Source organism: Myodes glareolus, chromosome X (genome assembly GCF_982192425.1).
Source record: "Myodes glareolus chromosome X, mMyoGla1.1, whole genome shotgun sequence".
NCBI classification, from domain to species: domain Eukaryota; kingdom Metazoa; phylum Chordata; class Mammalia; order Rodentia; family Cricetidae; genus Myodes; species Myodes glareolus.
Genome location: NC_142053.1, coordinates 760,855 through 776,785, shown reverse-complemented (window position 1 = coordinate 776,785; position 15,931 = coordinate 760,855). Strand labels below are relative to the sequence as shown.

Here is a 15,931-nt window from a genome sequence, read left to right as displayed (position 1 = left end):
CAGTTCCAGGGGATCCTATGCCCTCTTTTGACCTCTTTGAGTACTGCACACACATGCTGCACAGACATATATGTAGGCAAAACATCCATATACATAAAGTAAAAATAAATCTCTTAAAAATATATAAACTTTAAAGATGAGCAAGAAGCAACGATTATAATACAAGTGTATAATATTAATGTGGCTGGAATGCTTTAAAAATGTGTAAAATAGCCGGGCAGTGGTGGCGCACACCTTTAATCCTAGCACTCAGGAGGCAGAGGGCAGGCGGATCTCTGTGAGTTCGAGGCCAACCTGATCAGCTGAGCGAGTTCCAACACAGCCAGGGCTACACAAAGAAACCCTGTCTTGAAATACCAAAAAAGAAGTGTAAGATATGAAGCAGCGTTGGAATGAGCTCCGGAATTAACATATGCTCACTGCTTACGTAAATACGAACAATCTAAAATAATAAATAAATAGATAAAGCTGAAATAAACCATGGCGTTCCTAAAGCGAAGAGACTTTCTGCAGGAATAGCAAGCATTCTGCTCACCGCTTACGTAAATACGAACAATCTGAAACAAACAAACAAATAAATGAAGCTGAAATAAACCGTGCCTTCCTAAGGCGAAGAGACTTTCTGCAGGAATAGCAAACATTCTTCTGCGCGAGTGTGGGGTTGCAGCTTAGGTTGGTGAAGCAGTGCTCTGGGACAGAAAAGCTGTCTCATGGTGCCAGGCCCGCCCTCTTTTGCTCCCACGGGACTGGAAGTATGCCCCACTTGCCGGAAGCCAGCAGCGGATGACTAACGCCTGTCCTTGGTCCCGCGAACTGCAACTGTGTCCTCGCGATACTATTTCCCCCGAAATGGCCGCCACAAGTCAAGGTAAAGGCAGAAGCGCGCGGAGGGTCGAGGGTGGAACCGCCTTGCTGGTTTAGGATGAGGGATAGCCGAGGGCCTGCCGCATTCCTCCTGCCGCGGGGAGCCTCAGTAGCGCACGGAGAGGCTTGGAGACTTTTCGGCCCCTGGCCAAGGTTATGCTCAGACTGGTTGCAAAGTTGCCCTGGGACGTTTTCTTGGCTTACCTCCGGGCTTCTAGCACCGCCCCTACCTAGGTTTCCTACCGAGGTTTCCTACCGAGGTTTCCTATCGAGGTACCCTACAAAGATTCAGTTCCTGTTCTCAAGCGATTCGGCTCTCTTGACAAAAGCGTGTTTGTCTCTTAGGACGTGCCTTTCAAATGACTGGCAGTCCTCATTTTCGTTGGCCCTATCCTACTCGTATTATTGATTTTTTTTTTAATTAGTAGGAGGTATAGGATGGTACTTTTAGTCGTCCTACTGTAAAAGAAAACTCCAGTGCAGCGATTCATTTAAGTTATTCTTCTTACTCTAATTTGGTTAACGTTAAGTCAGTCGATTCATTAAATTTAGGTTGTAACCAGCACATGCGATGCAATTGCTATAGAGAGTACCTAGGAATTTCTGAGACATCTTGAGGCTTACATGAATTGTCGTGCTTATAGTAATTATCATTGTTTTCCTTGTCCCATAGACGAGACTTGTAAATTTTGTTTAGCTGTACTTAATGAACAACTGATGAAACTGGGTGGGCTATAGGGCACTCTTCACTCCACTTCATCCACCATCATCAGAGATTTTTGTGTGACCATCTGACCTCAAACTCAGCAATGCTTTCTCAGCCTCAGTGTTGGCCTTACAGATGCTTGGAACTACACCTAACTTAATCCCACTTTTGACTGGAGCCATCTGTTGTGTGAATGGGCTTGGTAAAATTACATTTAAAAAAACTTTTGTTTTCAGCGATATTTTCTTCAACATGGTGGTGATATGTTATTGTTATGTCACATAGATTATTTTATTGTGTATGGTATAAGGTAGACCATTTGTTTAAAAAACACATGAATACTGCTTCTAACAAAACTGAGAAGACTTGCTTTCTACTGTAGAATTACCTGGATATACCTTGTTAGAAAAGTCACATAATAGTATGTATAAATCTATTTCTAGACTTTGTTTTCAACTAACATTTTTGTGTATACTTGGGTTGATGTAGCATATCATTGAATAGCTTATTGTAGCTTTATAAATCTTTAAATTAAGTTTAAGTGGCTCTTGTAAGTTTTGAATGCCATTAAACTTTCCCACTAAGATTGTGGTCATGTATCATATAGAAGATATATTTTCCCACATGGCCTGTTTTAAGTGGACTTTGATATTCCCCTCTCAGTAGAACTTGGAGTCTATATTTCTTATTCCTGAATCTGGATGGGGACTACTCTAGTTTAATTTGATGGTAGTAAAACTGTATGGTTTCTGAGGCCAGGACTTAAAATGATGAGACAGTTTTTTTTTTTTTCCAGGTCCTTAATCTTTCCTCCGTTTGTGAGGAAGCTAATTACAATGGTATTAAGGAAACCCACTCTAGCCTCTAAGAAAAGTGGTCTGTACATGTGACTGTAAACTTCTCAGATTGTTTTAGACCCTGCACAATAAGTTATCTAGCTAAAGCCTCAGATATCACAGAATAATATAGAAGTCTTAATGCTGTGACTGAATTCCACGTGCAAAGAACTGGACACATTAGCTTTGTTTCATGATGTTTGGGGGCATTTTGTTGTACAACTTTTGTAACTGGAACACTATTATTGGTCCTTTGTCTGTCTATATAAATTTTAGGATTTCTTAACTCAGTGGTTTTCAACCTTGCTAATGTTGTAACCCTTTAATACGGTACCTCATGTTGTGGTGAACCCAACCATAAAATTACTTTCATTGCTACTTCATAACTGTAATTTTGCTACTGGTATGAATTATAATGTAAATATCTAATATGCAAGATATCTGATATGCAACCCTCCCCAAAGGGCTTGCCATCCACAGGTTGAGAACCTCTGCCTTAACCTGTAATGGACATTTTTTTATCTAAGGATTATATTATAATGTTACTTCTCTCCCAACCCAGTAATCTTTTTGGACTCCAATTGAATATGTATGTAACCTTCTGAACATTTTTGCTTAACTTAATATCTTGATCATCTCTGATTTTGCCTCTATTTTCTATTATATTTTTAAATGACAATTCTTGGCTTTTTCTTTTGTTTCTGCATAGTCTTGGATAGTAAGTTTTTGACATTTGTTGTCTCGATGCATGTTTTCAGGGAAGGACTGGATGTAACATGATTTTTGTACAATAAAAAGATGTTTTGTTGGCTTGTTTTCCTTTCCTGATCTAAGTATTACATTCCAAAGCGCATTGTTTCCCGATTACAAAATGAGATTAATAAATGGTACCTATGTTTTTCTGTGCATTTAGTTTGTTATTAAGCATATAAATTAGTAAGCACTCATTCTAACATTGTTTGCTTTATTCACTGGAAATCCATATAATATAGAAAATTGGTTTGTAGATGGCTCCTAAAGAGGTAAATTAAGAATATTTATATTTAGAATGCTTTTATCCAATAGTACTTGTTTTTCCTAGGTCAGCTTAATTTGTTTTAAATTTGAGAGGAAGAACAATAGAAGACCAATAAAGATATTCAATTTTTTTATTTTATTAAAATTTTCCAAAATTCAACTCAAAATTTCAGAGATAATTTAGATATTCAAATTTGTTTATTTTAGTCAGTTTTTCCAAAATTCTAACCCAGAATTTCAGAGATAATTTACTATTTAAAATAGAAAATTTGTGTATTCTTTATTATAACTGTTTGCTTTAAAATCTCTTAATCTAGTTAGAAATGGTGGTAATTTATTTAAAAAGTAAATATTTTTACCTTAGTTTTCTTAGTTTTTTATTAGCCTATATTAATCATAAAAATGATGGATTTTATTATGGCTTTTCATACTTGTATATAATGTGTTTTGATCATATTTATACCCCATAACTCTTTTTTGTCCTTCCCTATTTCTGCTGATCCCCATCCTTTTCCAAAATACCCTCTTCAATTGTTATGTCTTGTCTTCACTATACTTTATTTTTGATGACCCATTGAGTTTCACTAGGGCTGTTTACAGAAACATGGATGAGAGTTTATTTACTAGAGCGTGGCACCTTACCATTAGCTATACCACTGAAGAAAATGTCTTCTCCTTCCCCAGCAACCATTAACTGGATATCTTAATTCTCTTATAGGAAACTTTGATGGAAAATTTGAGGCACTGGATCTTGCAGAATTTACTAAAAAGCAACCATGGTGGCATAAGCTGTTTGGGCAGAAATCTGGGCCGTCAGCTGAAAAATATAGTGTAGCAACCCAGCTGTTAATTGGTGGTGTTACTGGATGGTAAGTGATGTTAACGATTTTCCGTTCTTTTGTGCCTGATTTAGTAGTATAGTTACAGAAACTATCTTCTCTAATTATTTAAAACACATTGACTTCACTGAAATTGGCCAATACATGTTGTAAACCATTAAATTAAAGTACTATTTGATATTTTTTGCATGCTACTGTCAGACCCAAAGGACAGTCTAATCCACCAAACTCCAAAAAGCAGTCCAAATATCCAAAAATGAACTCTACCTGAACTATAGGAGGATTTCTGGTGGTTAGGTAAAGGCCAGCATTCCTCAAGAATTTGTGAAGTTGGTTCTCTTCTGCCAAAAGGAATCATTTCCCTTACCTCTGGCAAAAGAGATACATGGCTCTCCAATTAACATATACCAGCAGCAGCTATCAGCATATCAAGGTCCATGCTAACCTCCAGGCTTCCTTGGTCCTTTTACTCACAAGTATTTGTTAAATATTTCAAAGCCCCCATACCAATCTTCTGGCCTTTGACCCCCCTCACACACCCAGCTACTCACCCTTCTTATAATCTGGCTATTCTGACTATTCTCTGATCTTGCTTTTCTTACTCTGCTCTCTCTATTCTCTATCCCCGCTATTCTCCTCTCTCCAGAAGCCTTGGACATATCCAGTCTGCTGGCCATGTTTAATCTACTTCTCTTTCTGTTCTGGACTCTTCCGGATGCCCCTGGCTGTTCTTTCTCTCATATCTACAATAAATACTGTCCCCTTAACCATAACATTCCTCGTGACAAAACCCTTACATACAGGTACTTGGTGCAAATCAGGCACTATTTTAAGTTTATATACATACACACACACACACACACACACACACACACACACACACACACACATATATATATATATATATATATATAATTTTCTTCTTAAAATGACTCTGAACTTGGTACTTTTTAAAATTCCATACTTTTTGTAGAAGCTTTGGTTCAGAATGTTTATCTAGATTCTAGATCAAGGCAACATAGTCAGCAAGAGGTAGATTAAGACGCTATCCACTTATGAAGCACAATTAATAAAAGCTCAGGGTCAGAAATTAGGATTCAACCTGAAGATCCAAAAAGTAAAACAGCCAGCCACTGACTCTTACCTCCACCTCAATCCAAAATGTTGATCCTGCCTCCAGGAATCTCAGAATAAGATTTTGTGTCTGAGAGCTGTTTTTTTCCCATTTCATAATCTTTTCTAGGGCTGGGATTAAATGTGTGCACCACTGTCATTAAAGGCATGCAGTGCCCAGTTTCTATGGCAACTAGTGTGGCTACTGGAATTACAGATGTGTGTCATTATGGCTATTGGGATTGAACGTGTGTGTTATTGTGGTTACTGAGATTAAAGGTCTGCATTACCATAATCTGGTCTGTAAGGCTAATCAGTGGGACTGTTTTACCCTCAGATCTTCAGGAAATCTTTATTTTAAAAAAGTTGAAATGCTACTACACAATTGTATTAGCTGTGTCACATGTTAATGTGGCAGTTTTCATTTGTTGATATTTTTTATCGTAATAGTAGCCAGTTTAGTGAGTCAGTGACTAATTCATCAATCTTAGAAACATATTTGTTACTTAAATTTTGTCTTTTTTTATTAAATTCATGTTTTTCTCCCTGTGAAATTGTCATTTTTTTTGTAGTATTGAGTTTTAAGAGGCTTTTTTTGTGTTTGTTTTGATTTTGTTTTTTTTCCAACGGGGTCTATGGCTCAGCATGGCCCAGAACTTGTGATGTTCTTTCCTCTGTCTCCCAAGTAGTGTTGTATACCTCCACAGTTGTAATATGCCTCAGGCTTGCTATTCATTGGCACTTAAACAATATAAAGGAAAGCAGATGCTTTATACAAAAATTTTCATACAAATGTTCTAGTTTTATTCATAATACTTGAAGGTAGAAACAATCTAAACATAAAACATGAAAAGGGAAGGGAACAGGTGTGCTTTAATTCCATGTCTTTATATTGTATTAAAAATCAATTTATCATCTGTGCATTAAATTGATATGTCTTTTGACCAACAAAATAGCTTAGTAGGTTAATGCACTTACCATTAAGCCTGAGGACCTGAGTTCTTTCTCAGGGATCCACATGATAGGAAGGGAGATCTGACTTGTATAAGTTGTCCTCTGACTTCCACATGTATGCTATGGCAAGCTACACATGTGCACACATATGTAAACATGTGCACATGATACATACACACACCTCAAAATAAAACACTTAAAAAATAAAAATAATTCATTTAAAAATTGATTTGTCTTGGTGCCAGTATCATATTATTCTAATCACTATGGCTTTATTTTCTTTGACTTTTTTCAGCTTTGTAGGTTATATAGTCTATACAATCAATATATCACAATATATAGTCAACATAGATTCCCAAATAATTATAAATATTTCATATTTTGATGTTATGGTAGCTTCAAATTTTCATTTTCCGTTATTCATTACTTATAAATAGAAATTCAATTTCCTAAAGTCATTTTATTGGGTTGCAGAGTTTGGGAGTCCTCAAGATATTTTTGTGTTTGATAATCCTTTAGGACAGTGATTCTCAACCTGTGGGTCATAACCCCTTTGGGAATAGAACAATACTTTATTTTTTATTTTTATTTTTTTATTAATTTAATTTTTTCATTTATTTTACATACTGACCGCAGTTTTTCCTCCCTCCTTTCCTCCTGCCCCTTCCGCCCTTCCTTCATCTCTGGTAGAATAACCTTTTATAGAGGTTGCCTAAGACCACAGATAATTACATTATGATTCATATCAGTACAAAATTATAGTTATGAAGTAGCAATGAAAATGATGTTATGATTGTGGGTAAGTACAACATGAAGAACTGTATTAAAGAATCACAGCATCAGAAAGGTTGAGAATCAGTGCTCTGGGAAGATTTATAGAACTCAGAGTGGTCCTACTTAGGGTTACAACTTCCCAAAAATAATCAGACAAGAAAAGAAGCACAGAGGGCAGCAGCCAGCAGAAACACATTAATGGATTTCCCACTTGACACTTATGGAGTCTTTTATTTTAAATAGGTTTCTTGTAGCATATAGATTTTACTCTTTTAAAACACCCAGTTTTCCATGGTCCAAATGAGGAACAGAAGGAGGAAGAACATGAAAAAAAAACTCAGGACCGCGAGGGGTGCGATCACCCACTGATACAAGGGGACTGATCTAATGAGAGTTCACCAAGGCCAGTTGGACTGGGACTGAACGAGCATGTGATCCAACCAGATTTTCTGAATGTGGCCAGATTCTCTGAATGTGGCTGGCCCGGAGCCTTTCTGAAAAGCCATTGACAATGACACTGAGACTTGTTTCCTCTGCATATACTGGATTTTTGGGATCCAGCCTGTTTGGATACTCACCTTCCTGGACCTGGAGGGAAGGGGGAGGAACTTGAACTTCCCACAGGGCTGGAAGCCCTGACTCCTCTTAGGGATGGAGAGGGAGGAGGAGGGGGAGGGAGGAGGGGGAGGGTGTTGGGAGGAGGGGCGGAAATGGAAACTTTCATAATTTAATAAACTTTGAAAAAAAACACCCAGTTGTATATGGGTTGTATGGATTTGAACTTAAGTCCTCATATATATACAGCAAGTAGTTTATTCACTAAACTATCTCCTCAGCCTGAATCTTTTAAAACTTCAGTTTGAAATCTCTTCCTTTTCAATAGAGTGTTTAGACTATTTGAATATATTTTTTTGAGGTATCGTCTCTTTACATAAACCTGGCTGTTTGGAACTCTCTATGTAGACCAGGTTGTCCTGAAACTCACAGAGATTAACTTGCCTCTGCCTTCTGAGTACTGGGATAAAAGGTGTACCCCACTATGCCCAGCTTGCGTGTATATTTTTAATTTACAAGCTTCATATGATGTTACATGCATACATTCTTAGTATATGTGAGGGATGCAGTAAAGAAACCGCTGGAATGGCTGCTCAGTGGTTGGCAGTAGGGGAGATTTTTATTGTAGATAAGAAAGAGAAAGAACATCTAGAGCCATCTGAAAGAGTCTAAAACCAAGAGAAAAAGAAGCAGATTGGATATGGTCATATCTGCAAGAGAAGGATAAATAGCGGGGAATAGCAAGAGAGAGTAGTGGAGATGGCAGGGAAAGAAAATAGAACAGTGGGAATAGTGAGAACAGGGGAAAACCTGGTCTGTATAGAGAACAAAGGGGTGCCCAAGAGGAGGAAAACATGTTAACTGAAACAGCCTAGAGGTTTAGGGTAGAGGACAAGGTGAGATGGGCCAGGATGTTAGTGTGGACTTTGAAATGTATAATGGGTGTTTTTCAATAGGGACTGTAGGAGCCTGGAGGCTAGCATGGCTTTCTGTTTCTGTACATGGTAGGAAGGAACTAGATCATCTCAAGATAAGTAGAATATGAGCATTGTCAGAAGTTCAGGTTTGTGTGCATCTGACAGCCTGTCACTTTGTCTGATATTGGTTTGGTTTTACAGGTGCACTGGTTTCGTTTTCCAGAAAGTTGGAAAATTGGCTGCAACAGCTGTAGGAGGTGGATTCTTTCTACTTCAGGTTTGTCTATTAAGCTTCCTAGATATTTGGAAATTCCTCTTGCCTATTAACATATTGTGAGAAATTGCAACATTGGCTATAATGCCCTAAAATAGCATACACATTTTTTTGTTTACTATTTTGAATGCCACTAACCACTAAAGGTTTCTCTCCTGCCTGCCAGTTCCAGAATAACCACTCTGAGGCTTAATATTAATTATAAATGTTTGGTCAATGGCTCAGGCTTATTACTAGCTGGTCTTACATTTAAATTAACCCATTCAGTTAATCTCTGTATTGTCATGTGGCCTGTGGCTTACTGGTAGTGCTCTGGTGTGTTGTTCCTTGGGTAGCTGGATGGTGTCTCTCAGGCTTTGCCTTCTTCTCCTGTATCTCTTCTAGGATTTCCCACTTGGCTCTATCCTGCCTTGCCATAAGCCGTGGAGCTTTATTTATCAACCAATGAGAACAATGTTATGGGATGTACAGAAAGACATCCCATGAAAGACATCCCATATCATTTCCCCCTTTCTGTATAATCAAAAAGAAATGTTTTAACTTTAACAATAAAATTATATATAACAAAACAGTTATCAAGCAAGAATTATAGCTACAATAGTTAGTCTATTTGTATTTGCCAAAATTAAGAAAATACTCTGTCAACTATCCTATCTTTGTAAGTCTAAAGTTTTATATCTAATTTATCTTTTATCATAACTAAGAAAAACTATAATTATAACTATCTAGTCTTTAACTCCATCAAAGATCCCTAGAAGGATATAATATTACCTGAGTAAACAAGAAGTCCATTGCAAGCAACTTCCAAAACTCTAGAAATGACAGTGACATCTGACTGTCTGGACAGTCACCCAAAGTTCTTCTGTAACGTTGGAGCATCCATCTTTATCTTACAGGCCTAAAGATTCTAGCAGACTTTTCCATGAAGCAGGATGTTTGAAGGACTGTCTCACCTATTTAGCAAAGTTCGTCAGTCGGTTTCCTCTGTGTCCTGCAGAATGTCTGGCAGTTTCTTCTGTGAAGCAGGAACCCTGAAGGTTCCTGCCTTGTTTTGGCAAAGTTTAGCAGTCATTTTTTTTTCTGTGGGTTCTTCATGTCCAGTTTATACAGCATATTGTCAAGCATTGTAGGCAAGAACAGATTTTGCCCAAAGGACTAGCCTTGCTACATTAAAAACAAACTCAATAATGAGTTTCTTTGTTTCCCCTCATCCTCTTTGAAGTAATTGATGCTGCCAGAAGCAGACACATCTCATGTCTAGACAACTCTAAGTTATTAAAACATTTTAATGCCATATTCTGTTGGTCTTTGAAGTGTTTGGAGATTACCTGGCATTGAACTCACAGAGATCTGCCTGCCTCTGCCTCCCAAGTGCTGGGATTAAAGAAATGTGCCACCACCACCCGGCTTGAATCAATTTCATTCTATACATAATTCCTTGAAAAAATGTTTATTTTTTTTAAATTTCTGAAAAATTGAACTTACTACTTTGAGTTTAATCATCTTATTTTTAAATCTTACTTAAAACTGTATAAAGGAAAATTCAGCATGTACATTAAAGAATTACCAGAAATTGGGGACAATTGTTTATTTCCATTACTAGGCATGGAACCTTGAATATAGTATTTTGAACCTTGAATATAAGACATCTTGTCTGAAGATCATTTAAAAAAAAACAAATAGCAAATGTCTCCAAAAACAGAAAATCAGAAGAATTTTGATTACCTCTTTCATAATTTATCTTGAAAAAAAGAATACCAAAGACCATGTTTTTTATTTCCTTTTATCACTGTTAAAATTGTAGCTGGCAAACCATACTGGGTACATCAAAGTTGACTGGCAACGAGTAGAGAAAGACATGAAAAAAGCCAAAGAACAGTTGAAGATTCGTAAGAATAACCAAATACCAACTGAGGTCAAGAGCAAAGCTGAGGAGGTAAGACTTGCTTTGTTCAGATTTAGTATATGAAAAGTACAAGCAGTTTTGTGTACAAAATGGGATACAGGGCAGGGGAGGGGAGATGGACGGATGAGAACTTGAGGGAGTGGTTTGAGTGGGCTGGGTGTAGGAGGCAGGTTGGAGGTAGGATGAAGAGGAAGAGTAATGAAAGAAACTTCTTGATGAGAGGCATTTTGGGGTTGGGGAGAAACCTGGTGCCAGGGAAACCTCCAGGAACCCACAAAGATTGTTGTTGGGGTTGTTTTGTCCTGCCCAGTTCCCACAGTCATTAAGTCCCAAAGAAATCACACAGAGGTCTCCATTAGTTATAAACTGATTGGCCCATTAGCTCAGGCTTCTTATTAACTCTTATAACTTATATTAGCCCATTATTCTTGTCTCTGTTAGCCACATGACTCAGTACCTTATTCAGCGAGGCAGTCACATCTTGCTTCTTCTGTGGCTGGGCCAGGACTGCTGAGGAATGGGCTTTCTTCTTCCCAGAATTCTCCTGTTCTCATTGACCTGCCTCTACTTCCTGTCTGGTTGTCCCACCTATACTTCCTGCCTGTCTTCTGACGATCAGCATTAATTTAAAATATAATTGACACAATGCAGACAATTGTCCCACACCAAAGATAACTCCAGCTAAGACTCATAGCAGTAGTGGAGAGAGTGCCTGAACTGGCCATCTACTGTAATCAGATTGGTGAATACCCTAATTGCTGTCAGAGACGCTTTATTCAGTAACTGATGGAAGCAGGTGCAGAAATCCACAGCCAAGCATTGGGCCAAGTTCTGGGCGTCTTGCTAAAGAATGGGAGGAGAGATTATTTGAACCAGGGGGTCATGTTGGGGAACCTACAGAAACAGCTGACCTCAGCTCTTGGAAGCTCATGGACTCTGGACCCATAGTCAGGAGCCTCCGTGGGACTGACCTAGCCCTCTGCATGTGTGTGACAGTTGTATAACTTGGTCTCTTTGTAAGGCTCCTAGCAGTGAGATCAGGACCTCTCCCTGGTGCTTTGCTCGCTTTTGGGAACCTGTTCCCCATGCAGGATTACCTTGCCCAGCCTTCACAGAAGGGGAAGAACTTGATCCTGCCACAACTTGATGTGCCATGCTTTACTTAAGCCCATGGCAGGCCTGTCGCTTTTTGAATGGAGACTGGAGGTAGAGGAAGAGTAGAAGGGGAGGGAGGTAAATGGAAAGGGGATACTGGGAGGCAAGAAGGGAGGAGGAACAGCGGTCAGTATGTAAAATAAAAGGAAAAAGTGTTATTTAAATAAAATTAAAAAAGAAAAAATAGGCTACATAACTGTCTCAGCAGTATAAAAAGCTTTATGATTACAAAGAACTTAGAGCAGTGAGACAAAAACTATATTCGATATGTCAATCTTAGAATATCATTACTGTAGAAACAGTTTTCAGGGGATAAAGTCTTAAATTTCTGTCTCAACTTCTTGAGTTCTGCGATACCTAGCATGTGCTACCTCACTCTCATGAAGGCATTTTTTATTTAAAAAGATTTTACTTTATTTTTTATGTATATGGGTGTTTTGCTTACATGTATATATATACACCCTGTGCATACCTAGTGCTTGTAGGGGCAAGAAGAGGGCATTGTGTCTTCTAGAACTGGAGTTACAGATGGTCGTGAGCTGCCATGTAGTTGCTAGGAATTGAACCCAGGTCCTCTGGAAGAACAGCCAGTGTTCTTAACTACTGTCTCTCCAGCCTCTTCTTGTAAACCTTAGTAATCCAAATATTTGGTAACCTTTGCCAGTGAGTGAAAAAAACAAAGGAAATGAAGATAGTGGTTGTGTTAAAAAAAAATTGTTGCTGTTGTTCTTTAAGACAGGATTTCTCTGTCTAACAGTCCTGGTTGTTCTGGAGCTTACTCTGTAGACCAAGCTGGCTCTGAACTCACAGAGATCTGCCTGTCTCTGCCACCAAATGCTGGGATTGAAGGCCTGGCATGTTAACTAGTTCTTATAGGAATAGGTGTGCCATAATGGGTGGGGTGTACTGCCAATGTGAACATTTTTGAGTTACTTTTTTATCTCTATGCCTGCTTATCTTTGAAATATCCAAACTCCATGAGTTCTGCACATGACTAATAGAAATATTTAAATATTGGGTTGGCAAACTTTTTCTGAAGATAGCCAGGTAGTAAATATTTTCAGTTTTTGAGTTATGGTCTCTGTCACAATGATCAGACTTCCTCATATAGAGTGAAAATGGCCATAGATGATATGTGAACTCTATACACATGAATGTGTACTCATATATACATATCTCCCCAGATATACATATCAAAACTGTAAGTGAAATTTTTTGTTTACCTCTGATAGTGTTTTGTTTAAGTAAATGTGGAAGTCCTAGAGAATTAAGGGCTGCAGTGGAAGTGAGGCAAAGAGACATAATGTCCTAACTTCATTTTTATTTCTGGGATAAGATATTCTGACCAAAAGCAGTTTAGGGGAGGAAAGGATTTATTCAGTTTACAGTTCCAGGTTCAGGCCTTTATTGAGGGAAAATCAAGGCCGGAACTTGGACAGCTAAACACAAAGAGAAACAAATGTATCTTTGCTGCCTGCTTGCTATCCCATACAGCATTACCTCTGACTAAGGAATTTAATTCACAGTCAAAGAGCATGTGGCAAGAACCACAGAGAATGCTGTTTGCTGGTTGACAGACAGGCTTATACCAATTAGCTTTCTTGTACAGTTCAAGATCACCTGCCTAGAGAACGGTGCTGCTCACAGTATGGTGGGCTCTCCTACATCAACTAACAATCAAGGCAGTCTCCTACAAACGTGCCCAGATTAATCCTAATTCTGTGACCCTTTAATATAATCCCTCGTGTTGTGGTGACCTCCAACCATAAAATTATTTTTGCTGCTGCTTCATAATGATTTTACTACTCTTATGTTTTCTAATGTAAATGTCTGTGTTTTCTGATGGTCTTGGGCGACTTGTGAGCCACAGGTTGAAAACTTAATTTAGGCAATTTTTCAATTGATATTCTCTTCTCAGATATTTGTAGGTTGTCTCAAGTTGACAGTTAAAGCTAATCAAGATCTCTAGATACAGTAGTAGTGAAGAGACACTGTGGACTTTGCATAATGGTGCAAGGAGAATGGACAGAGTGATAGGAATGTAATGTTGCAAATGGCTTACTCAGTTGGAAAATGAAGACACTGTGCTTAAGTTCAAGAAATGATTTGACTATGCCAGGGATATAGCTTAGTTGGTAAAGTGATTACCATACAAATCTAAAGACCAGAGTTTTAGATCCCCAGCACTCATGTAAATGCCAGGTGTGGCCTGCCTAAAGTCTCAAGGCTATTGCAAAATCATCAGAGCAAACTGGCTAGCCAGACTAGCCCAAATGGCAATCTCTAGGATCAGCAAGAGAGCCTGCCTCAATATATAAGGTGGGAGTCATCTAGGAAGACACCTATCAATATTGGCCCTACATATGTATATGCACATGTGTATACATGTTCATGTACTACAAATACACACACACACACACACACACACACAAACACATACTGCATAATGCAAAAACAAAAAGAAATGATTAGGTCAGGATGTAGGATATATTATTTCTCATTTACTTTGTAAGGGAAGTGGCCAGGAGAGTAGAAACTTTTGCAGGAAGGTGTAGGGGAGGTAGGAGCTTAGGAAAATAAGGAAATAAGACTTTACCTATAGTTGTCAGTAATGGAAATGATCAACATCCATAGCAAAATAACTCATTGTATCAAAATCTTCTGTTTTTCAGGTTGTGTCATTTGTAAAGAAGAATGTTCTAGTAACTGGAGGATTTTTTGGAGGCTTTTTGCTTGGCATGGCATCATAAAAAATACAACTTCACTCCATTGTTTTTTATTCCTTCTTTTTTCTTGCCAGTACCTTCTGCACTTAAACATAGGACAAACAACACTCCTCTCGCTACTCTTGTCTTGTACCTTTCTCCTGTTGTGGCAAATCTGAATGGCTTCCATAGGCTTCTCCTGGTACAAAGTTAATACAGGCCTTCTCATAAGCTTGACATGTTGGAAAAGACAATAGATGTTGACTCTCCCAGTATATGCCTCATGACTTGATCAATGAGTAGCTTAGTAAGAATGTTCTCTTTTGAGAAAAAGACAAGATCTGAGTAAATTTAGAGCATGGGGGTCATGGGAGAGGGTAAAAGGGGAAGAGGAGGGGTATGGAGGAGGGTAGAGAAAAATGTATAATGCAGTAAAAACAATAAAAAGTGAAAAAGAAAAGAAAAAAATATTCCCTTTCCGCTATATAAGATCCTTTGGAAAAGCAGCGTATACTTACCTTAGTATATGTTACATGGAAAGGAATGAATACATTTGCCTTTAAGCATGAAAGATATTAGTATCTTGGTTTGTGCCTTCTTTTTTAGTTGACTTTAGATTATAGAAAGAGGTACTTATACATGCTATAATTATCCTGCCAATATGATAGTATAAGTATTATGACTAAAGATTGACTATAAAATGAACTTCTGCTAAAGATGTATGAAGTAATGTAGGTATTGGACTTGATAGGTGGATCTTTATGGAAACCAACTGCTAGAAATTCATTGTTGGATGGTCAGATGAGTCATTTGTAGGTATTAAGATCCAGTCCAGAAATGTTTTCCACCATTACCACATACTGCATCTCATCGCTGTTTTCAAGTAATTTAGGTGGGAGAAGGAAGAAACTGTTAGATATTTATTTCACAGAAAATTTTCTGTTGTTTGAAATTTTGTTAAAGTATTAGGGGTAACAGTATCCCTCTATGGAAGTACTGTTGCTTTATCCAGTTAGTATGAAATATAACATATAAGCCAGAATTTTAAAGAGATGTTCCACACATTCAGAATTTAGAAAGACAGTGTTACCATATGTAAAATAAATTGTTTCCATCTAATGCAATCTCTATCAGAATTATTCTTTAAAATAAAAGTCTGTGTACACTCCAGATTTTGCTATAATGGCTGTTACCATGTTCTCAATTCCAACTAGGAAATCATCTTCCAAAAGCTGTCTGCCATCTTCATTGCACCCACAGGGCTTACTACGTAATAGATTTCAAGTATTTATTGAATATATTTATTTATATAAAGA

The 15,931-nt window shown here is 37.9% G+C and overlaps 2 protein-coding genes across 3 annotated transcripts in view; one reads left to right on the top strand and one right to left on the bottom strand.

Annotated features, from left to right (window-relative positions):
• The window catches only part of F8 (coagulation factor VIII), a 166,848-nt gene extending 166,110 nt beyond the window's left edge, over positions 1 to 738 (bottom strand). The window contains exon 1 of one of the 2 annotated variants that reach the window (XM_085684580.2): positions 601 to 738. The gene's annotated coding sequence lies outside the window, so the exon portion shown is untranslated. The remainder of the gene's footprint in view (positions 1 to 600) is intronic. The other variant, XM_085684583.2, reaches the window with a different exon arrangement.
• Positions 736 to 15,785, top strand: Fundc2 (FUN14 domain containing 2). The gene is made up of 5 exons (XM_048427604.3): positions 736 to 868; positions 4,142 to 4,292; positions 8,777 to 8,852; positions 10,654 to 10,785; positions 14,583 to 15,785. Exons 1-5 carry the CDS (start codon positions 784 to 786, stop codon positions 14,658 to 14,660), a joined length of 522 nt encoding a protein of 173 aa, XP_048283561.1. The 5' UTR covers positions 736 to 783; the 3' UTR covers positions 14,661 to 15,785.
• Positions 15,786 to 15,931: the final 146 nt, after the last annotated feature.